Raw genomic sequence first — 23,099 nt, 5'->3', positions numbered from 1 at the left:
CTACTGACTCCCAACCTGCCCTTCTTAACTAGAGGGCAGCAGCTTCTGCCCACACGTAAGTGTATCTGAAGTTGAGGTGTTTGAGGGAGAGAGTTGAGAAAATCCTAAATTTCTTTTTTTTTTTTTTTTTTTTTTTGGTGGTACTGGGGTTCCTGGAAGCCCTTCTACCTCCAGGCTACACTCCCAGACCGATTTATACTTTTATTTGGAAACAGGGTCTCTTAAGCCAGCGTAGCTGGCTTCGAACCTGCGCGATCCTCCTGTCTCCGCCTCCCTAAGCGCAGGGATTACAAGCATGCGCCACCACGCCCGGCTAAATCTCATTTTTTTTCGGAACACCATAGAGTATAACAGTTTTAAGCTGGGGAGCTCTGACACCATTGCCAACCACGGCCAATTCCCTACCTCACGGCTCTTGTCATGTGACCTTGGGCAAATCATCAACACATCCTGGACTTCAGTTTCCTCGTTTGCTAGGTGGGATAATAAGAAATCTCACCCCGTTGGGTTACTGTGTAGAATAAGGGCATGAGCACAGTTCAGTCTAGAACAATGGCTTGGGCCGTGACTGTGCACTTAAATGCCTAATAAATGTAGGCTGTTATTTCACATAGCAGGAAACCTTAAGGAAGGTTTAATTTTCCTCTAATTGTTTAATTTAGGGTAATTTTATTACTTCAACTGGCCAGCTTTTAATTAGTCATTACTGGTTTATTCTTTTGTTTCTCCAAAGTCATACACATAACAGGAAAACAGTATAGTATTTGAGCCATATCGCTTGATAGAGTATAAGAAAAAATACAACGTTCGGTGTCATAGCTCACACCAGCAATTTCAGTCCATGGGAGGCTAAGAAAAAGGATCACAGGTTTGAGGCTAGATTCAGCAATTTAGCAAGACCTTGTTTCAAAATAAAGAATAAAAAAATAGGCCTAAGAGTATAGCTTAGAGGTAGACCACCCCTGACTTAAACCCCCAGTACCACAAAAAAAAGAGAAAGTAACAAGAAATTTTCTATTAAAATTTAAATATTAAGAATCAAGACTCCCAATGTTTCTCTTTTTTATTTTCTATTTTTGCTAAAACCCACAGTATAAAATACCAGACATTTCGATTCAGTATATATTCACATATGTGTGTATTAATGTATAAATAACTAAACCTACCTGAAAACATCTATGTAATCATAAGCAGAAATCAATGCTTCTAACATATGTATAAATGCTACAGTCACTCACAAAATTGTTTCAAATAGTGCATATACAGGCTCTCGCCTCCAGTCATCATAAGCATTGTAAGTTATCTTAGAAAATCATGATAAAAATAACTCTTTAAAGAACCAAAGTTCAGTTAGGTCAACTCAAAACAACCTTTAGTGTGAATTCTCCCATAAAATATTACTTTCATTCACATTCTAAAATAAATATTTGCAGATAGCATTTATTTATTTATTTATTTATTTATTTATTTATTTATTTATTTATTTTGCAGTGCTTGGGATGGAACCCAGGGGCATTCTACCTCCGAGCTATACCCCTAGTCCTATTTTATATTCATTATTTTGTAATAGGGTCTAAGTTACGGAGGACCTAAGTTGCTGAGGCTGGCCATAAACCACAGTCCTCCTGTCTCAGCATCCCAAATGCTGGAATTACAAGCATGAGCCACCACGCCCCGCTAAGAGGGCTTATTTTTATTTGGAAACAGGGTCTCTTAAGCCAGAGAGGCTGGCTTCAAACCTGCAGGATCCTCCTGTCTCCACCTCCCAAGCAAGGGGATTACAAGCTTGTGCCACCACTCCCGGCCCTGAGAGCTATTTTTTAAAGACTGCAGCTACAAGAAAGCGCAGTCCTTATGATCCTGCACCAGTGGAAACAGAATTCATTACACATTGCTGTGCATGAGTCGAGAACTACTGCATTTGCAGTGATTCCCCAGTTTGAGACTGTGTCTGTCCTTTCCAAAGTGTGAATGATGTCTTGCTTCATGTTTATGCATTGCAGCTCTTAGCAATCATAAATTAGACCGGGGGGGGGGGATGTTTCTATTATATTGCAAAAATCTATTAGCAATCAACTGGCCCTAAAACTTACAGGTTCCACAAACTCGAATTTCTTTCTTTCTTGGATTTCTTGAAGCTTACACACGTATTCAAGAGACAGTTCATAAAAGTGCTGCCGGTTCTGCTCCACTTGGAGATCTGCCTGTGTTAAAGAAACAGAGGTTAGTCAAACTGGAGACACAGAGAGGGGAAACTTTATACCAGAGGTCTGCAAGCTTTAGTACAGAAGCCAAAGGTGGCATCCTGCCTGTTTTTGCAAGCAAAGTTGTATCCGAACATCATCAATACCACTCGTTTCTCTAGTCTCCTTTCTAGTCTTCTGATATAACAGCAGAATTAAGTGGTAACAGTAACCGCATGGCCCAGTTACTATCAAGCCAGACATGGTGGTGCATGTTTATAATCCCAGTATTTGGGAAACAAATAGGAGGATTGCTAGTTCAAGGCCAGCCTCAGTAACTTAGTAAGACTCTCAGTAACCCAGTTAGAACTTGTTTAAAATTAAAGGGGATATCCTACTATGATGTATGAATACAGTGCACCAATAAAATAAATAAATAAATAATAAATAAAATAAATAATAAAAAAATAAAATTAAAGGGGAGTGGGGATGTAGCTCACAGGTAGAATGTCACACACAACACAGAAAGAAAAACAGTTACTATCAGACTCTGCAGAAAAAGATGGTGCCGGAGGATTAAAGACCCAACAGGTATGCTCTCTTCATGAAACACTCTCCTCAAACCACAACTGGCACCAAGGTGCAACCACGTACAGAGTCAAAATCACAGACTCAAACTGAGTGTGGTGGCACAAAAATAAGAGGATTACATGATCCAACAACTTCACTTTAAGATATACACCTGAAAGAATTAAAAGCAGGAACTGAAATAGGTATTTGTACACCCATGTTCACAGCAGCATTTTTCACAATAGTGAAAAAATAGAAGCAATCCAGATGTGCAAGGGCGGATGAGATGATGGACAAAATGTGGTGTGTACACACAATGGGGTGTGATTCAGCTTCCTAGAAGGGAAGCAAATTCTGATGCTCCCTGCAACACAGCCTCAGCTACTTAGGAGGCCCTGTGCAACTCAGTGAGACACTGTTTCAAAAGTACAAGGCCCCTGGGTTCCATTCCCAGGACCTCAAAAAAAAAAAGAAAGAAAAAAGATTCAGGTTAAATAATGTTCAGATATGAGCATTTCTAAACTGAGAGTTTCTATCTGAAAATTATGATATTTTTATGCCCCCAGTTAACCGGTTTGATTGTTTGATTGTTCAGCCACCAGCAGGTAACAGACCTAACTTCCAGCAAAAACACTGCAATTTTGTTGCATCACTGATAAAGTGAGCACCAAAAAGATGGGCAGGTTGCTTCATGTCAGTCACTAAGAGAAGCTCTTCAGGGAAAATATTAAACCAGAGTCCTGTTCTCCAAGCTGGTTCTGTTTTTTAGCCAATTCCCTCTCCCAGCTGTTGTTGCTGCTACAACCCCCCTCACCCTGTTATCAAGCTCACTGCTCCTCATGAATGCTCTGAATATCAAAACTTCTGCACCATGCACTCCCCAAGGAAATCAACAGACTCTGGGGTCAGAGACAGCCCATAACTTAGAATGATGGTGACGGATATCCAAGTTGTACCCAGGGGCACACAAGATTGCCTTTGCCCTGACCACAACTCTAAGTCAATCAGAGCCAGGCATGGTAGTGCATGCCTGTAAGCCCAGGACTTGGGAGGCCAAAACAGGAAGATCGCAGGTTCAAGGCCAGCTTCAGCAACTTAACAGGACCCTGTTTCAAAATTTAAAAAAAAAAAAAAAGAAAAGAAAATAGGGGCTGGGAGTATAGCTCAGAAAAAGAAAGGTAATCACTCTACTTTAAATTTTATGATTCTATGATTTGGATATGGTTTCGGTGTGTCCTCAAAGGTCCATGTGCTAGAAGAAGCTTGGCTTCCAGTGAGTCAGTGTTGAGTTGGTGGATTCGTTAAGCGGTAAGGCCTAGTGAGTGATAATTAGGTCATGGATGCACTCCTGTTGGAGCGGATTAATGCAGGTCTCATGAGACTAGATTAGATCCTGGGAAACGAGGTTGCCTGGTGCCTCCCAACTCTCCCTTCCATACACACTACCCTCTGTATGAGGCCGTCTACCATGAGGCCCTCAGCAGAGCCCCACAGGTGCCGTGCTCTTGGACCGCTAGAACCGTCAGCTGGTTTAGCTCTTTTCTTTACAAAAAAAGCCAGTCTCGGGTATTTTGTTACAGCAACACAAAACGAACGCATACTCTACACCAAACAAAAGCCAGTAGCTTTCATTAGCAAACATAAAATTTCAGTTTTCCTTGTCATCTAATTTTTGGAAATTCCATTGTTACCACATTTAAGACTGTAGATTGGTCTCAAAGTTCTCCAAAGGATCTATACTTCTCTAGTGATATTTATGTGAAATATTATGATTTGGCTACTCAAAAAGATAAACTTCAAAATCAAAAGAGAAGCTTCGCCAAATATGCAGCACTGGTTACAGTATAAATACTAAGTAGAATTCAGGGATGGAAACAGATGGAGGTAGAAGCTATTATGCCCAATAAACAGAGGGCTAGAGTGAAAGGTCTTAAGAGACTTTATCAAAATAGCCAGCATTGTGCATTCTGCAATTTTCCACTCTTTCATTTGAGTCAAAAGGATAGAATAAATTATACACATTTCTATGCCTCTGTTCAGTACAAATCTCAGCAACCATTATTAATCTCTTGAGCCCTCCAGTCGATTTGCTGAAGATCAGCAACACATTAGCCTCTGGCAAAGGTAATGAGTATCCAAACTGAACTTTCTCTCCCTTAAAAAGCCTCCTCTTGCGCCGGGCGTGGTGGCGCACACTTGTAATCTCCGCGCTTGGGAGGCGGAGACAGGAGGATCGCGCAGGTTCGAAGCCAGCCGCGCTGGCTTAAGAGACCCTGTTTCCAAATACAAATATAAAAAATGGGTCTGGGAGTGTAGCCTGGAGGTAGAAGTGCTTCCAGGAACCCCAGTACCACACACACACACACAAAAAAAAAAAAAGCCTCCTCTTTGGTAAGACCTTCGTGCTCTCAGCAGAAGGCTTTCAAGTGGGAGTCGTGTACGTTTGTGAAGAACAAACAGCATGTAAATCAAGTGGAGTCATCTGCCTCCAGAGGTCTCAAGCTTCTGATCTTTGGCACTGATGGAATCAACGATGCCCTGGCTCGCTGCACACACATCTTCAAATGTGTGTCCTCCATAAATACATATTAAGTACTTCCTCCCTGTTGGATCTTCTTCTAGGCAAAGAGGATAGTATACTGAAGAAAACCTTCAAGGGGCTTGCATTCCAGATGTAAACAGTATACACAGGTCAATCTGCTATAAGAACCTGGGGAAAGAAGCAGATTAAGGGGGGTGTTCTACATAGAATGGGCGGGAAAGTGTTTCTAATGAGATGGCCTCTGAGCAGAGAGCGTTCTTAAGAGCACTTGAAGAAGTGAGACCTGCCTATCCCAGTTGGAACTACACCAGGCAGGGGCGAGCTCTGTGACAGAGTCTCTAGCACACGTATGGCCCTGGATTCAACTCCCAGCACCAAAAACTAAAAAATTTAAACCATCCTAGGTAGGAGGTCTTCAAGGCAAAGGCCTTGATCAAGGAACGTGCTATCCTGAGAAGTGGCCGCAGGTCATGGAGGGTTTCCTGGGGCCTGTGGAGGGAGCCATGAGGTGGGGTTGCAGAAGGGTCATGAGCCGCGGCCATATTCTGAAGCTAAAGAGGACTTGTGCCTGCCAGGTGTGGTGGTGCACGCTTGTAATCCCTGCACCTGGGAGGCTGAGACAGGCTTGTGACCAGCCTCAGCAGCTTAGTGAGGCCCTCCACAACTTAGGGAGACCCTGTTTCAAAAATAAAAGAGAACATTGGGGTAGGGGGTTGGGTTTAGCTCAGAGGCAAAATGCCCCTGGGTTCAAGAAGGAAGGAAGGAAGGAAGGGGAAAAGAAAGGAAAGAAAGAGAAAGGAAAGAAGGGAGGGAGGAAGGAAAAAGAAAGGAAAGGAAAGGAAAGGAGGGAGGGAGGGAGGAAGGAAGGAAAAGGAAAAGAAGGAAAGAAAAAGGGAGGGAGGGAGAGAGGGAGAAAGGGAGGAAAAAGAATAAAGGAAAGGAAAGGAAAGGAAAGGAAAGGAAAGGAAAGGAAAGGAGGGAGGGAGGGAGGGAAGGAGGGAGGAAGGAAGGAAGGAAGGAAGGGCCCAGGTGACAAAGAACTCTACCTGGGCAGTGTTTAGAAGCTGCCTAATTACCAAGCCAAGAGGAGATGGAAATTTACTTGGGGCATAACACTCCTCCCTCGGGTACCTGGAGAGAGAGACCATGGAGAACAGAGGTGAACACTGCTAACAGCAAGTCTGTGAGTGCACCAGCTGTCATTACAAAGTCAATGGGAAGCTGGGCCGGCGGCAGAAGCACACCCAGCTATTACGTGGTTTCTACACAGGGAGAGAATGGAGCCATAGCTCCAGGACGCAGTGAGGATTAAGTGGTGTCAAAGCTCCTTTCTCCTGTATGAGCTGTCAAGCGCCAGCCAGACGTCAGTCTAAGGCACACAGACAAAAGTGTCACGTGCGGATAATGTCAAGCCAAATATACACAACGTGGGTTTATACTAGAGTCAGGCTGTACCATCTGGGTGATACTTCAGTAAGTACATATTATAGTGGTGTTTTGCACAGTATATATTACATGATATAAAATAATATTATATTATCATAATGCACTAAAATATATTGTATTATTATATAATGTATAGTATATATTGTGTGTGCATTGTACCCAGATTCCTTATGCATTCAAAAATAACAAAGGCTGGGCACAGTGGCATGTGTTTATAATCCCAGTACTTGGGAGGCTGAGACAGGAGGATTGCAGGTTCACGGCCAATCTCAGCTACTTAGTAAGGCCCTGTGCAACTTAGGAGACCCTGTTTCAAAATAAAGAATAAAAATAGGGCTAAGGGGGTAGCTCGGAGGTAGAGAGTCCCTGGGTTCAATTGTTAGTACCACAATAAGAGGGGGAAAAATGAGCCGCCGGGCGTGGTGGCGCACACTTGTAATCCCTGCGCTTAAGAGGCAGAGACAGGAGGATCGCGCAGGTTCAAAGCCAGCCGCACTGGCTTAAGAGACCCTATTTCCAAAAATAAAAAAATATAAAATAGGTCTGGGAGTGTAGCCCAGATGTAGAAGGGCTTCCAGGAACCCCAGTACCACCAAAAAAAAAAAAAAAAAAAAAAAGGTTGAATCAATCATACTTCTGTGGGATAAGTCAGGATCCTAAACTCCAAACAGCATTTTGCTAATAAAAATGTATATTCCAAATGCAGAACTGAAGTTTCTATTCAAGCCTGTTGGGGAAAAAAAAATGGCAGAAGACTTCAAAAGAAAGAGGGAAAATAAGAGATAAGAGATAAATTCCTTTCTCCTTACATATGGCTCCTTCAAAAAGAGGGGGGAAAAATGAGTCTATTAACTCAAGTAAAACAGATGCTTTCCTTCCAACGAAGCTGAACCTCCTGAATCGCTGGCATTAAATAAGATTAATACTGCCTTCACAGAAGAGCAAAATTATAAATGGGCTTATGAAATTCAATTCATTTCTTCAAGAAATTCTGAAAGCCAATTAGCAGATCTATCTTGCACACCATTATCTGCTCTTCAGTAATACCAGCTAAAATTATTGCCCCTACCCAAAAAAAAAACACTCAGAACCTAAAATTTTACTACTATGAATCCATATGTAATCAATCACTACAAGATCCATTCATCATTTTTCATCTTGTTTTACAAGAAGTATTTCTTTTTTATTCATTGTGAAACCCGTTTTTTCCCCATCTCTATATAATCCCAGATGACAACTTTTTAAAGGCAAAGCACCTTAACAAAAGACATGTACTGCTTCCTTTTTTAATTTTGCAAAAGAATTAACAGAAAAAAAATAAAAAAGAATACCTCTTGTAAATGTGAATCTTTCTTTTTGGCTGACAGATTCAAATGTTTATCAATCAGGCTATAATTCTTTTCAGTCTCTTTGTCGAACTTCTTCTTTTCTTCCTACAAATCAGAAACACACAGATTAACTGTGATTAAACAGAAAAACATGCATACACATAACTATTCCACTGGGAGGCTCAAAATATGAGAAATATCTGCAAACGGAAAAGCGTCACTGGATGTAATGGAAGGATGTGAGAGAAATATCTTTGCACCCTGATTATTAACCATCGAGCCAGCACTAGGCTTGGACACGCTTCCCTTGCTTTTCTTTCGTGGGCTTTTTCCCAAGCCTGTGTTATTCGCAACTCTTATCGGTGTTAAGAATTATTGCTATGCTAGTCATCCCTCACAAAAAGAAAAGAGCATAAAGCCTACAGCTTGCTTCAGATTTGGGATGAGAAATGGAATTCATTTAAAATTGATTAAATTATATTCTAGATTTTTTTTAAATCACAGTAATTACTGTTAGAAAAAAAAAAAAAACATCTTGGGAAAGATCTTCTCCCCTCCACGGTCCAATATAAATATAACAGTAAGAATCTCTGGCTGCGGCTGTCGTCATCGACTTTCCCAAACATTCCCAAATGATTTAACACTACGAAGAAATATGTACCAATAGGTCAACAGGGCTTAAAATAATATTGCCTTACTAGTGCTCAGCCCATTTGGTTAGGATTACAAACATTTCTCAGGTCCTGCTTAGAACTAGTATTTGTTTTTCTTTTAGCTTCTATCAGTCCAGAGAAGACAATCTCCCCTACTACCACTGGCCAACTGGGCAGGGTTTTAATAAGCACTTTTGAATATCAACGAGAGCACATTATGTCCTCCTGGTGTCAAAATGTGTCATCAAACGCAAATTCTCCACCACCTCCTAGACAGGGACATTCCCTTCCCTGTTTCCCAACTTCTCCTTTCTAAAACAAAGATAGTGAACTATGCCGGCCTTCTCTGGTATGAGATTTCCCTTTAAGGCATAGAATGTGATTTCTACTTCTTTCTGATTGTCTCCCCAACCCCAGGGATTATAAACCGCTGTTTTGCAAACCTATCCTCAGGCAGGTCATCTAAAGATTCTAAATCATTGCCCATGTTGGTGAAGAAGAGGCTGGGTAACTTGCACAACTTCAAAAATAAAATAAAAATAAAAATCTGGCAACACAGAACCTAAGTTTCTTGTCGATAAGATCTGGGATTGCTTTGCACCAGCTCGTTCTTGGTGATCCCATGGCTCACCTGTGTTGGTGGGGGAGGTGGGGAATTCAAGAAATCATGTTGTTTTCACTGGTTTCATGCTTCTGTTGAAACAGAGCCTTTGACTGTGCTTATGCCCAGGCTATTTATTTATTTATTTATTTATTGTAAGTACTGGGGATGGAACCCAGGGGCTTTCTACCTCCGGGACAGACCCCTAGACCTACTTTTATATTTTATTTGGAAACAGGGCCTCGCTAAGTTGCTGAGGGGCTCACTAAGTAGCTGAGACTGGCTTTGAATCTGCGTGATCCTCCTGTCTCAGCCTCCCAAGCGCTGGGATTACAAGCGTGCCCACCACGCCTGGCTTTGTCCCGGCTTTTTTAACTTAAACAACTTTCTTCTTTTGAGTCTACAGGGTTAGTATTCCAAGTTCACACTGGACCCTTCATCATGGATTTTAACAACAGAAAATTAAACTGAAGCCAAACACATGTTTGCTACCTCCAAAATCTCCATTAGGTTAAAAAGTTGATAGTGTGGAGAGCACACAGGACTCAGTCCCAGTCCTGGCCACTTACTACCCTGTGACCTTGCGCCGGGGTGACAGCAGCCTGTGGAGCTTGGTTTCTCAGGTTTAAACACAGGGATGAAGCTGGGCCTCTGCGCTCACAAGATGCTAGGAGAGGGTGAGGTATTAAGAAAAGTTCACTGTTCTTGCACACCGATGCTTAACCAGAAGTACTGAAAACATTTTTACTCGCTAAACTGATTCCATTTGCATCCCAGAAAAGGACAAAAGAAGGGATATGGCTGAAATCAGCAAACACCCAGCACGCTCAGCGATGTGGGGCACGCGAATCAACACGTGGCCCAAGTTGGGCATCAAAGAAAATGGCACCATCAAGGCTGCGCGAAGAAAGGATTTAGCCAAGAAACAACATTACACCCACCAATTAAAACAGAAACACATTTGTTCGTGCATGCCGTGGCCTTCTACAAATGCCGCTGTGTTTTGCTTTGGAATCTGGAGACTCGAATCATTATTTCTCCCTGCATTTGTTTTGAATGCGATTATAGAATGGCGTTTTGTTTCTCTGCGATCATGTGGTTTCTGGTGCTGAAGTAACGTGAGCTTTAAAGGAGATGGTAGTCAGGTAGCATTCACCAAAGGATGGACCGTTTTCTTTCCGATTACTGCATTATAAGCAACAGAAATAAACTGACCAGCCTAATCTAAGAAGCTCCATCAAGGATCTAATTAAAATTATAATGTGAATGTGTTTCCTATAAACTCAAGTCTGGGCCTGGCAATAATATAATGACTGAAGTCCGTTGGGATGGAGATTCATTAAGGAGAGCCGGGCAATGGGGAGCCAAAGAGCCCTGCCCGCCCCAGAGAGGAAGTCACCCAAGAGACCAGAGTTCTGCATTAAGTAGTAACACAGCCCACTGCACAGCCCCTCTCCTAAATTTCCCTGGAATAGCTGAAAAACCTCTATTTATAATGGTGGCAAGAAAAGTTTGGTAGAAATTTAAGAAAATAAATAAGCCAAACCAAACTTTGGTTTGCAGATGAATCATGACTCATAGGAATTTACTTGTCATCAGTTTTAAACTGCATGTGCAGCTGGGCATGGTGGCCCACACCTCTAATCCAAGACCTTGGGAGGCTGAGACAGGAGGATCACAGGTTCAAGACCAGCCTCAGCAACTTGAGAGAAACTCTCAGCAAACTAAAGAGACCGTGTTTCCAAAGCAAAAAAGAGCCAGGCGTGTGGCACACGCTTGTAATCTCAGCATTTGAGAGGCTGAGACGGGAGGATCTGGGTTTGTGGGCAGCCTCAGTTATTTAGTGAGGCCCTTTGCAACTCAGTGAGACCCTGTTTCAAAATAAAAAATAGAGCTGGGGGTGTAGCACAGAGAGAGAATGCTCCTGGGTTCCATCCCCAGTTCTACCAAAAAAAAAAAAAAAAAGTTAAAGGGGCCGAGATGTAGCTCAGAGAAAGAATGTCCCTGAGTTCAATACTCTGTCTGTCTGTCTGTCTCTCTCTCTCTCTCTCTCTCTCACACACACACACACACACACACACACACACACACACACACATTGCATGTACATGTGCAAAAACACAGTAAAGATGTATTACTTAGGAGTATAACTCATCAAATAAGACCTACATTGTATGAAAGGCAGAGAGAATTCATAACCTAAGAAACCAAATTCAAATTACAAGTTCTTTCAAAAACCATTAGAAGTAAGACAGGTGATAGATGGATGCCATCAGAAATCACTAGGTTTAAAACAAAGATAATGCAATCACTGGTGCTGGTACAATTTTTTAACTACTAGAAAACAGAGAACCCCACCTCCTATCCAAATCAGTTCCAGATGGGTTGAAAGACTTCCAAGTTTAAAAAAAAAAGCCATAATAAAGAGATTGTCATCGAATCTCAAAATAAGACCAAGACCTTGTAAGCCATAAAAGAAATAGAATCAGCCATCTGAGCTTCTAGATATCAAAACATATGCTGTAATCAGGCTGAGTAGCAAACAGCTACATAGGGAGAAATTGCAACCAATGTGTCTGAGGAAAAAAACATTCTTTTTTTTGCAGTACTGGGAATGGAACCCAGGGGCATTCTACCTCCAAGCTACACCCCCAGCCCTAGTTTTTAGTCTTTTTATTTTTAAAACAAGGTCTCTGAGTTGCAAAGGGCCTCGCTAAGTAGCTGAGGTTGTCCATGAACTGTGATCCTCCAGTCTCTTCCTCCCAAATGCTGGGATTCTATGCATGTGCCACCATGCCTGGCACAAAATAAACATTCTTATCACATGAAACATTCCATTTTTATTAAGCAATTTTTGGTAAAAAGCACACAGTACTATTTCCGTGGTAAAATGGGTAAAGAACACAAAAAACTTATATAAAGTTGAACATAACTTCTAATTGCCCATTTTTCTATACAGTATTATAATTTTTTGTTTTATTAAAGGGAAGAAGAACTTTGAGTTGGCAGATGGATAACGTTCTAAAAAATTTTTTGTACTTCACAAATTTTCTAGGATAAGGAAATGAAAAAACTTTTTTTTTCCTTCTTAAACCATAAACATTTAATATCTGACTACTAGAGAAGAAATGAAAACACTTGGCAATCTAACTCCTTCTCCCTTTTTATTTAAATGATGACATGGGGAAATACCACACACAGGAAACAACATCTATGCTCCAAGTAATACTTAGTATAAGCATCCTTTTTTTTTTCTTTTTTTCTTTTTTTATTCTTCCCCTGGGGATTGAACCTATAAGGCCATCCTATCTCTGAGATACACCCTCAGTTTTAACTCTGAAACAGGGTCTCATTAAGTTGCCAAGGCTGGCCTCAAACCTGTGATCATCCTGCCTCAGCCTCCCAAGTACTGGGATTACAGGGGTGAGCCACCCCGCCCAGGAGTAGAAGCAGTCTACTGAATACCCAAGCTAATCAGAGTACTGTGGTCTGTTGTGATTCTCGGGGTCTTACAGCATCCTGCAGTGTGGGTCAAACCCACTTCTAGGAAGCACTCCCTCACCCACTCAGGGGGATGCAGCTCCCCATCAGCTACCGTAGGGATGCTCCATTTCTACTTGACGGTGCACTGTGGTACTCCACCCCTTCCCTTTAAGCTCCCCTAGGCTCTGGAAGAGAATTCAGCTTTTCTTCCCACAGCATTGGGCTCTTCACATCATACCCAGTATGTGCATCATGGACAAGCCAGCAAGAGGCTGTGGGGGCGCCGGCCCAGTGCCACCCTCGGCTCCTGAGCACTTGCTCCAGAGCCACTTGCCCCGCCTCTCAGCACTGTTCAGCCAAGAGAATCATAAGCCACAATACCCTGGCCTGTCACCCCTGAACCCAGGACACAGACAGACCCCGACCCCTGAAACCAGGATGCAGACAAAATCCTCAGCAATTTTTGTTTGGCAAACTGGTAAAGAGCAAGCCACAAACAGGATAATAAAATAACTGCAACCACATACGGGAGGCCCCACACCCGACGCTTGAAGCACATCCTCAAAAATCACTGAAGTCTCAAAATAACCTCCTGAGACACAAAAGTCACCGGTCCCATTCTGCCACCCAGGAAACACGTTTGGAGGCCCTGAGTATCTTGCCCCACAAAGCACTCAGCTCAGTTAGGCATAGAAACTTCAACTCAGTAAGGCAAGGCTTCAACTCAGGAAGAACAAAGCCTTCCCGAAAGCCCTTCTGGTGGCCCAAAGCTGAGCTGGCAGGACTCACGCCACAGTGCTCCTGCTCAGCCTCTTGGTGACCTATCATCCCGCACCTTGAATGCTTTTTGTGTTTCATAGTCTCCCAAAGAGCTGCTACCTTCTTGAAGGCCAATGCTTGTTTGTTTGTTTGTTTGTTATACTGGGACTGAACCTAGAGACATTCTACCTCTGAGCTACACCCCCCCAGCCCAATTTTATTTTTTACTTTGAAAAAGGGTCTAACTAGGTTGATGAGAATCTGGCTAAGTTGCTGAGGCTGTCCTGGAACCTGCGGTCCTCCTGCCTCAGCCTGCCACATACTGAGATCACAGGTGTGCACCACCACGCCCATCCTAAAGCCAGTGTTTAACTCACTGCTATGTCCCAGGACTTCTCACACTGCACTACATGGCAGGCACTAATATTTTGTTACTAAAATGAAAGAAACAGAATTAAATCAATGTTTCTGCTTTATCAAACATAATCGAATATGACAAATAATTCAGGTGGGTTTTTTTGGGGGGGGATGTATTGGTGGTACTAGGGATGGAACTCAAGGGCCTTCTACCTCTGAGCTACATCCCCAGCCCTATTTTATCTTGAAATAGTCTCGCTAAGTAACTGCATGCTGCTGGCCTTGAACCTGTGAGCCTCCTGTTGTTATACTCAAAGTCCGAAATCCCAGGGTGACATAGACCACCACGACACACAATAATGCAAAGGCAGGAAGAGGTTTATTGGGGAACTAGCTCGAGCCAGGGTCCGAGTCTCATCCAGAATGGAGTCTTGACAAGTACCCCGAGTCTTTGTTCCAAGGCAGTTTTATACATTTCAGTCACCCGGGCTGTGATATACAAGAGTTATCTTTAAACCAAAAGGAATTTTTACTGCTGTTATCACAAGCAACAGACAGGATACTTGGTGCTTCCCATTTGGTTCGTGCCTCCTGGGGTTGGTTGGAAGTTTTTCATCCTGACCCAGGTGGCAAAACTGGCACTTAACTGTTAGTTGTATTCCTGGGAAACTGAAACTCAGGCCTAGCATGTTTGCTGTATGGATGAAGCCTGTCATGTTCCCACTTTGGTCCTACACTGTCTCAGCCACCCAAGTACTGGGATTACAGGTGTGTACCACCACATCCAGAAATAGGTTTAATTTTTTGAGGCCAGCCTCAGCAACTTCATAAGATGCTGTTTCAAAATAAACAAAAAGGGCTGAGGGTGTAGCAAAGTGTTAGAATGTCCCTGGGTTCAATCCCCAAAACCAACACACACACAAGAGAAGAGAGAGAGAGAAGAGAGAGAGGAGAGAGGAGATAGGAAGAGAGAAGAGGAGGACAGAGAGGAGAGAGAGGAGAGGAGAGAGGAGAGAGAAGACAGTGGAGATAGAGGAGAGAGAGAAGAAAGGAGAGGAGAAGAGAGAAGAGGAGAGGAGGAGAGAGGAGAAGAAAAAGGAGAGAGGAGAGAGGAGAGAGAGGAGAAAGAGGAGAGAATGAGAACCTACAAAATAGAGGGCTAACCAAAGCCAAACAGATGGGAGTTAAAGAGGGCATTGCCAAACAGAAGCAAAAGGGCCAACAAGAATGTCTCAGGGCTTTTAGCAAATCCAATTTACAAAAACCACCCAGCAGCTTAGATTATGTCTAAACCACAGTTAGACATATAATTGGGCTTCTGGAGACTGGAGAAAGCAAGAGCATGACATGACTGGATAGGAAAGAGAAGAGGACCAAGAAGATAAAGATGTCTACACTGATGCCTAAAATTTCTGATGTGGCCACTGTTAGGGCCTTCTTTTTTTTAGTCACACTTGGGATTGAACCCAGAGGCATCAGCCACTGCCCTACATCCTTGGCTCTATCTTTATTTTCATTTTGAAACAGGGTCTGGCTAGGTTGATGATAGTCTCACTACTTGCTGAGGCTGCTGTCAAACCTGAGACCCTTCTGTCTCAGTCTCCCAAGTACAGGCGTGTGCCACCACGCCTGGCCTCTGCTGTTTTTAAAATACTCGTCAAGGGTTTTTAAAGCATCCTGTGTAAGGATATTAACTAGAGAAACAAAAGCCTGTGCTTATCATAGTAGGACTGGATGTTTAGGAGACACGGGCACAGAAAGTAATCAAACACCCACAAAGGAAACTATAACCTGGTTCTTTGAAAATTATCAGTGAACCAGTCTATTTATTAGGTATCTTCAGGTAGAAAATGAAGAAATAAAAGGTTTTTATAAAAGATTTAACAATCTAATGGAGAAAACAGGTGTTTAGAGATTACTATATAGCACAGATCATCTCGTTTCTCTGGTTTTTTTTAATAATGTATAAAAAACTTTCTGTTAAACCAGGGACCCAGAAGGCTGGCTCCTCACGGGCAACTTCACCAGAGGGCTTTGCCGCACACACTGCGTGAACAGAGGACGAACCCTTCATAAACCAGAAGCCAGAGAAGCACAGCAAAGGAAAAGAAGAGACTGGGGACAGAACGTGGCCCGCTGCATGGTTCAAGGCGCACACTAAGCTGTAGTAATAAGTTCTGGTCTTTGGTGTGTGTGTGTGTGTGTGTGTGTGTGTGTGTGTGTGTGTGTGTGTTACTGAGGATTGAACCCAGGGGCATTCTACCTCTGAGCTACACCCCCTGCCCTATGTTTTATTCTTTATTTTGAAACAGGATCTCACTAAGTTGTGGAGGGCCTAAGTAGCTGAGGCTGGCCACGAACCCACAATCCTCCTGTCTCAGCTTCCCAAGTACATGCCCAGCTATAAGTTTTTTTTGTTTGTTTGTTTTTTGCAAGTGGCTTTGATGAACAAGCATGACATCAGAATCTGGGGAAGCTTGGGGTGGGTGAAAAAAACAAGAGAAGATTCTATTGAAGAGCAACAGAAGGTCAGAAATGTATAAAACCCAGTAAGTTAGGTAGCAAATAAAAAGATATATTTATTAACTCATACTTCTTTCTAATTTCCATAATACAATATTTGCCAACCCCTAAAACTATCCAATTGAAAAACAAATAAGAAATGGATCTCACACATATACACACAGATGCACACACACAGTTGCCAATGAAATGTCAAAATGTCCACGTTTCCAAATAGCTTAAGGAGACACAATCAGAAAAATAAACAATCATGAAACAACAAAATTGAGTAGTCAGATCCCTAAGTCTTTGCTTACAAAAAAAAAACAACAACAACAAAAAAAAAACCTAATTTTTGCCCAAGGTCACAGAGGGGAAATGTGGCAGCTGAGTAGAGTTCAGCAAACATCAGAGGAAGGCCCAGGGTGTCCTACTTCTCTCCCTCTGCCTGAACCTCAACTCATAATTCTTCATTAAAAACTGTAAAATAGCTGGGCGTGGTGGCGCACGCTTGTAATCCCCGCGCTTGGGAGGTGGAGACAGGAGGATAGTACAGGTTCGAAGCCAGCCTTGCTGGCTTAAGAGACCCTGTTTCCAAATAAAATATAAAATAGGTCTCGGAGTGTAGCCTGGAGGTAGAAAGGTTCCATCTCCAGCAGTACCACCAAAAAAAAAAAAAAGAAGAAGAAAAGAAAACTATAAAATATTATACTGAACAGAGATGGCAAATAGTCCTTCATTTACGAGAGAATGGATCCTGTAAACAGCAACCAAAAAGCTGGAACACTTGGGCCCCTCTGGATATTATAGTTACTGAGGCCACAATGTTTATTTGTACCAAGGGATTTTAGTAGTTTCTTTTAGGAAGGGGGGACTCATATCCATGGTCACGTGGGGGGGATTTACAAACAAAAATTCTCTTCTCTAAAATTGATACCAATCCCTTCTCCTTGGGTCAAGGCAAAAATGGCCAAGAATATACAAATGTCTCCCTTCCCTCCCTCCCTCCCTCCCTCCCTCCCTCCCTCCCTCTCTCTCTCTCTCTCTCGTACAAAAAAAATTCAGGAAAAATTGGTGGAAATTATTTCTCTGGGATAATTGCAAAGCTCAGATCACACACTTTAAAAAGTTGCTAAATATATCACCCCGGGCTCCTGTGGCAGTATCCCAATGTTATTCCCGGAAATCCTGGCTCAATCCCAAATTCCCTAGTGCAGGCTCCCTAGTTCACCCACCTGTGACTCCTCAGCACCAAACTACACAACACACAATGCTATAGGACAATACTGGCACAGAACAGAAGCTCAATCAATCTTTGTTAAATTGAAGTAAATAACGTCCCAATACTTACTTTTTGTTCCAAAGGCACTGTGGTGTGGCAGCATCTCTATTCTAACGCTACACTCCTCTATAAAACAGAGGTGTATACGAAAATAAGTGCACTCTCTGTAAGCGATAAGATCTTTCTCTTTGGATTAAATGTGTTGTCTCTTTTGAGATATTTTTAAACTACGCGGAAAGGTGTCACCAGGGAGATTACTAGAGGCTTTCGTACCCTGTCCAGGTGTTTTTATTTTGTTTTCAAGTTCAAAACCCTGAGGCGGGAAAAGCATTCCTTGAGACATCAAACAACAGATGGTTTACTCCAGCCTCCCCCTCGAAGCAGCCAAATGAGAATGAAGAGTACGCAGAAGTAGCAGAGGCAACCACGCTTTCTGTTTACAAGTGTGCTCAAATTAGACACAAACCTTGACAGCTCCGAGTTGCTCTTTTCTGAATTTTTCCAAGGGTTTAATCAGGGTTTCGGTTACACTTAAGGCCTAGAGAACAAGAGCGACAACAAAAGAACACAGCGTTAGGCTTCCCAAAAGGAAAAAACTGCACATTTCATTTGCCCCTTCCACCCCGCCCAAATTCAGAATGGACAACATATTTAACTGCTCGATCGCAGACTCTGCCAGTGCAAGAATTAAATCACTTCCCAACTTAGGCAAGCACTAGCACTCTGTAAACATTTTCAAGGAAGAGGAGGCAGGGCGGCTGGCCAGGGAAGCAGACCACGGCCCTAGTGCTCTTGGGGAAATAGCAGAGGGCTGTCTCTCAACAACAAAGGGGCTATCACATTTATTAACAGAACACTTCTGTTTGAGATTTTTTTTCTTCCTCCTCCTCGGAAATTTAAAATTCAATTACATTCCTTCATTGGCAATCAGACTACATTAAGAAAAGGGCTAAGATTGCGGGGACCCTTTTAAATAAAACCAGTCTGCCCTTCGTGGCAGACAATTCTTTGTAAGGACTGAAGGCATATTGGCCAAGGAGAGTCACTGGAGGTTCAAGAAAGTCAGAGCGAACTCAGACGAACTGGCCAAGGGCACACCGGCCACGGGTCCACGTGACGGGGCCACACACAAACTCCAACTACAACCACATCATATTCTGATATTGGCTGATTTGAGACTTATTGCTCCAAACCACAAAATGCAGAAAAAGCAAACAAAAGAAAATGTTCACCTAAGAACATTCTAAAGAGCCATATGCGGCTGAGCTGAGAATTTCTCAGCCTCCATTTCTAGGAAATTGGGGGAGGGGCTCTGAACAGAGTATGAAAATATGCCCCCCTCTTTTTTTAAACAAAAGTCTACAAAAATCCAAGCTTAAATTTAAAGGGGAAAAAAAAAAAAAAAAAAAAACAGGCGCACACGCCTATAATCCCAGTCCTTGGGAGACTTGGGAGACTGAGACTAGAAGGATCACAGGTTCGAGGCCAGCCTCAGAAATTTAGCAAGACCCTAATCAACTAAGTGAGAACCTGTTTCAAAATAAAATCTAAACCAGGGATGGGGATGTAGCTCAGAGGCGGAATGCCCTTGAACTCAGTACCACAAAATAAATAAATACAGAAAAACTAAGATAGTAACAGAACAGGAAAGGGTATTTTTTTTCAATTGCTGGAGATGGAACTCAGGGCTCCATGCATGCCAGGAAAGCATTCTGCCACCTGGATGTGAGCTACATTCCCAGCCCTTGGGAAAAGATTTTTCTAACCAAAAGCTCCTTAGCAGTGTTTCATGGTTAAAGGTTTCTCCCCAAGTGGCCATTCATGCTATTAGACAGGGAACACCCCAAAACAAGTATGCCCACAGTGTAAACCTTCTACCCCACGCTGGCTCCCGGGCTCCTCTCACTCATACTTGGGAAATTTGTTACTTAGATGTCAAAGAGATGGGTAACCAAGATCTAAAAGAATTATGACCAGGGTGTGGTGGCACACCACACCTGTATTCCCAGAACTTGGGAAGCTGAGACAGGAGGATCTAAGGTTTAAGGACAGCCTCGGCAAGTAGTGAGACTCTCACCAACCTAGGAGAGACACTGTTTCAAAATAAAAATAAAAATCAGGTTGGGCTGGGGGTGTGACTTGGAGGTAGAATGCCTCTGGGCTCAATCTTTAATACCAAAAAGGTGAACAAGAGGGAGGGAGAAAGGGAGAGAGGGGAAAAAATAGCTTAGAGGAAAGAGATTATCTTCAGAATACATTTCTTTGAGAGAGAGAAAGAAGAAGAGTGAGTGAGTGAGTGAGTGAGTGTGTGTGTGTGTGTGTGTGTGTGAGAGAGAGAGAGAGAGAGAGAGAGAGAAGATTGAACACAGGCATTCTGCGCCTCCGAGCTACATCCCTAGCCTTTTTTTCTTTTTTCCATTCTGAAACAGGGTTGCACTGTTTCTGGGAGCCTCACTAAGGTGCTGAGGCTGTTCCTGAACCTGCGGTCCTCCTGAGTCACCCTCTCAAGGGTCCCCATGCCTGGCTACATTCATTTTATCCTTTCTACATTTTGGACCGTAGGTACACACTACAAGGATGGCAAAGAGCAAGCCCCTTAGACTACAGAATAGAGCAGGGACCTAGCAGCATAGGCCAGGAGCCACGGCCATCCAAATAACACAGACGCCCCCATTCCGTAAGAGAAAGCAGACAGCAGCTCTCCCGGGCATCTTCGAGATGGTCCAATTCACACACCATGTCTCAAAAATTAAGCGACACTCACACGAGCACCTGTTACTTTCAAAGCTTCGCTATCTGGACGGAGCAATTACTGTTCTGAGTAAATCTACACAGAACACCGCTTTCTGGACTTCAGGACGCAAGTATGCGCGGAGCATCTAAGGCAATGGTGAGATACGGGAAGGAATCAAACCTCAGTCCCTGCCCTGGGCTCTGGGCACATGGACACCTAAGTAGATATATAACTGCAGATTCTAGTAACTCCTTCAGTGGAGCGAGGGACTTCATCAGAGGCGGCACAGGGAGACCCATGCCTGGTGTGAGCTTTGTCAAAGTAGTGACATCTAAGCCAAGAACAAGACAAAAAGGAATTAGTGCGAAGAATAAGAGAAACTATTTCCAGCCCAGAAGCAGGAGAAGCAACGGATTACGATGAGAAGGGGGTTGTGTATTAGAGCAGATGCCAAGGGCCAGTATGGCTGAGCTTGAGGGACATCGAGAAAGGAGAGAGAGAAGCAAAGACAGGCAGCCAGAAGATGCCAGCCTCGGCATCATGGTTTTGGACACAATGAAAGCACTCAAGGGTTTTTAAGCAGAGTTTTGTTCTGGTTTGGTTTGTTTGTTTTTGTGTGCGTGAATGTGTGTCACTGGGAATTGAGCCCAGAGGCACTCTGCCTCTGAGCTACACCCCCAGCCTGAGGTTATTTCTTATTTGGAAACTGGGTCTCACTAAGCAGCGGAGGCCTCACTACGTTGCGGAGACTGGCTTTGAACCTGCGATCCTCCTGTCTTAGCCTCCCACATACTAGGATTATAAAGCACGGGCCCTCGCGCCGGGCTCTTAAGCAGGGTGTTTAAGATGCAACGATAAGTAGGTCTTTTACAGATGACTCTAGCTGCTCTGACAAAAAGCGCTTAAAGGTGCAAAAAAAAAAAAAAAAAAAAAAAAGAAATTCTCATTAGGAGGCTTCCAGAATGTTATAGGCAAGAGATTACAGTGGCTCAAAGGACTGACAACTGAAACAGAAGTAGACAGGGCTGAGAGGTATCTGCAGGTGGAAAATGAATAATGATAATGCGCTGGCTATGGAAAAGGAGATTTCTAGAACCACTCCACGTTTTTGCATGAGCAACTGCTAACATAATAGTACTGTTATGGTTTGGATATTAAATGTCCCCCAAAGACCCATGTGCTAAAAGGCTTGGCTGCCAGCCTGTGACAATACTGGGAGCCGAATAAACCTTTAAGGGGCGGGGCCTGGTGGGAGAAAGTTAGGTCACTGGGGGTGTGCCTTCGAGGGGATCCTGGAACCCTGCCCTTTCCTCCTTTTGCTTCCCAGCCTCCATTAGGTGAGCAGCTTCTCTACCACACACAATCACCACGATATACTGCACAAGCCTAGGCCCCAAAGCAAGGCGGCCAGCCAACCACAGCCTACAACTGCGAGAATATAATTAGATCTCCTCTATGGAAGGAAAAGCTTGACTTACGCTCCATGTTGTAAAACTGTCATTGCACAACTGTGTGTGCTCATTTTTTTAAAGATAGCATTTCCTGGAAATGGTGAACGCCAAGCCCTCCCCCGGCATCCCTTTCGGCCAGTGGCATAGAGATCATGAGGCTGCATTCCCACCAATAGGAGCCCGGCACAGGAGCCTCGCGCTGGAAATAAATGCCCATTGGTTTTCCACCATGCTGCTCCCACACACCCAACTTAATGGTGGCAGGATCCCTTTTTGCAAAAAGGGAGATTTGCCTAGCTGAGCTGTTTTTAAATATGTATCTTTTCTTACGAAGCCACAGAAATATATTTCTGACAAAACCATGAGCAAAATAAACCTTTACTCGCCAGGTGTGGTGGCGCACGCTTGTAATCCCCGCGTATGGGAGGCGGAGACAGGTTTGAAGCCAGCTTCGCTGGCTTAAGAGATCCTTTTTCCAAATAAAAATATAAAATAGGTCTGGGAGTGTAGCCCAGAGGTAGAAGGGTTTCCAGGAACCCCAGTAGCACCAAAATAAATAAATAAATAAATAAACCTTTCTTCTTTCTAAATTTCTTATCTCAGGTATTTTATAACAGTAAGAGAAAGGTAACATGAATACTATTTACTGAATCTTAATATCCTAGGAAACAAAAAAGAAGCAAGGAAAACATACTAAGGGCTCGTGTTAATTCTGAAATGCGAAGAATCACCCAAAAGATTATTAATGGGTTGTCAGAGACACGGGCCCACAGCCTTGAAGTCTAGGTCAGAGGTAAAATTTGGCAGTCAGCAACAAGGAGGTGGTATGTGAACTCATGGAAGCAGATAGACAGAATGTAAGAGGAGAAAATGCTCCAGACCAAGCGCTCAAGTCAGAAAAGGAAGACGAAAAAGGAAAGCTGGCAACGGAGACTGGGAAGAAGTGCTGGATGAAGACAGAGCTGGAACTGTGTGAGCCACAGAGCAGGCAAAGAAGGAAAGAGACCTCAGCAAGAGCCATAAGAAGGTGGGGAAAGGGCCTGGCTGGAAGGATTCAGGGCGGGGCGATGAGGACACCTGAGAAAACAGCCCTCTTCAGAAAGATGCCCACGGAGGACAGAGCAGAAAATGATGTGGGAGATGACTGGCAGAAGGAGAACAGAGGAGGAGCGGGTAGTGGGAAGGCCTGTTTCTTTCTTTTTTTTTCT

General features: G+C 43.3%; 1 protein-coding gene across 3 annotated transcripts in view; it reads right to left on the bottom strand.

Moving 5' to 3' along the window:
- The window catches only part of ARHGAP10 (Rho GTPase activating protein 10), a gene marked incomplete at both ends in the record, with an annotated part of 308,500 nt that overhangs the window by 173,455 nt on the left and 111,946 nt on the right, over positions 1–23,099 (bottom strand). For all 3 annotated transcript variants that reach the window (XM_080697718.1, XM_080697720.1, XM_080697719.1), the window contains 3 exons: positions 2,094–2,204; positions 8,073–8,174; positions 18,173–18,244. In XM_080697718.1, coding sequence (XP_080553844.1) covers positions 2,094–2,204; positions 8,073–8,174; positions 18,173–18,244 — 285 coding nt within the window. The remainder of the gene's footprint in view (positions 1–2,093; positions 2,205–8,072; positions 8,175–18,172; positions 18,245–23,099) is intronic.

The sequence above is a fragment of the Muscardinus avellanarius genome (assembly GCF_963383645.1).
Source record: "Muscardinus avellanarius genome assembly, chromosome: 6".
NCBI lineage: Eukaryota > Metazoa > Chordata > Mammalia > Rodentia > Gliridae > Muscardinus > Muscardinus avellanarius.
This window is presented reverse-complemented; position numbering and strand designations above follow the sequence as displayed.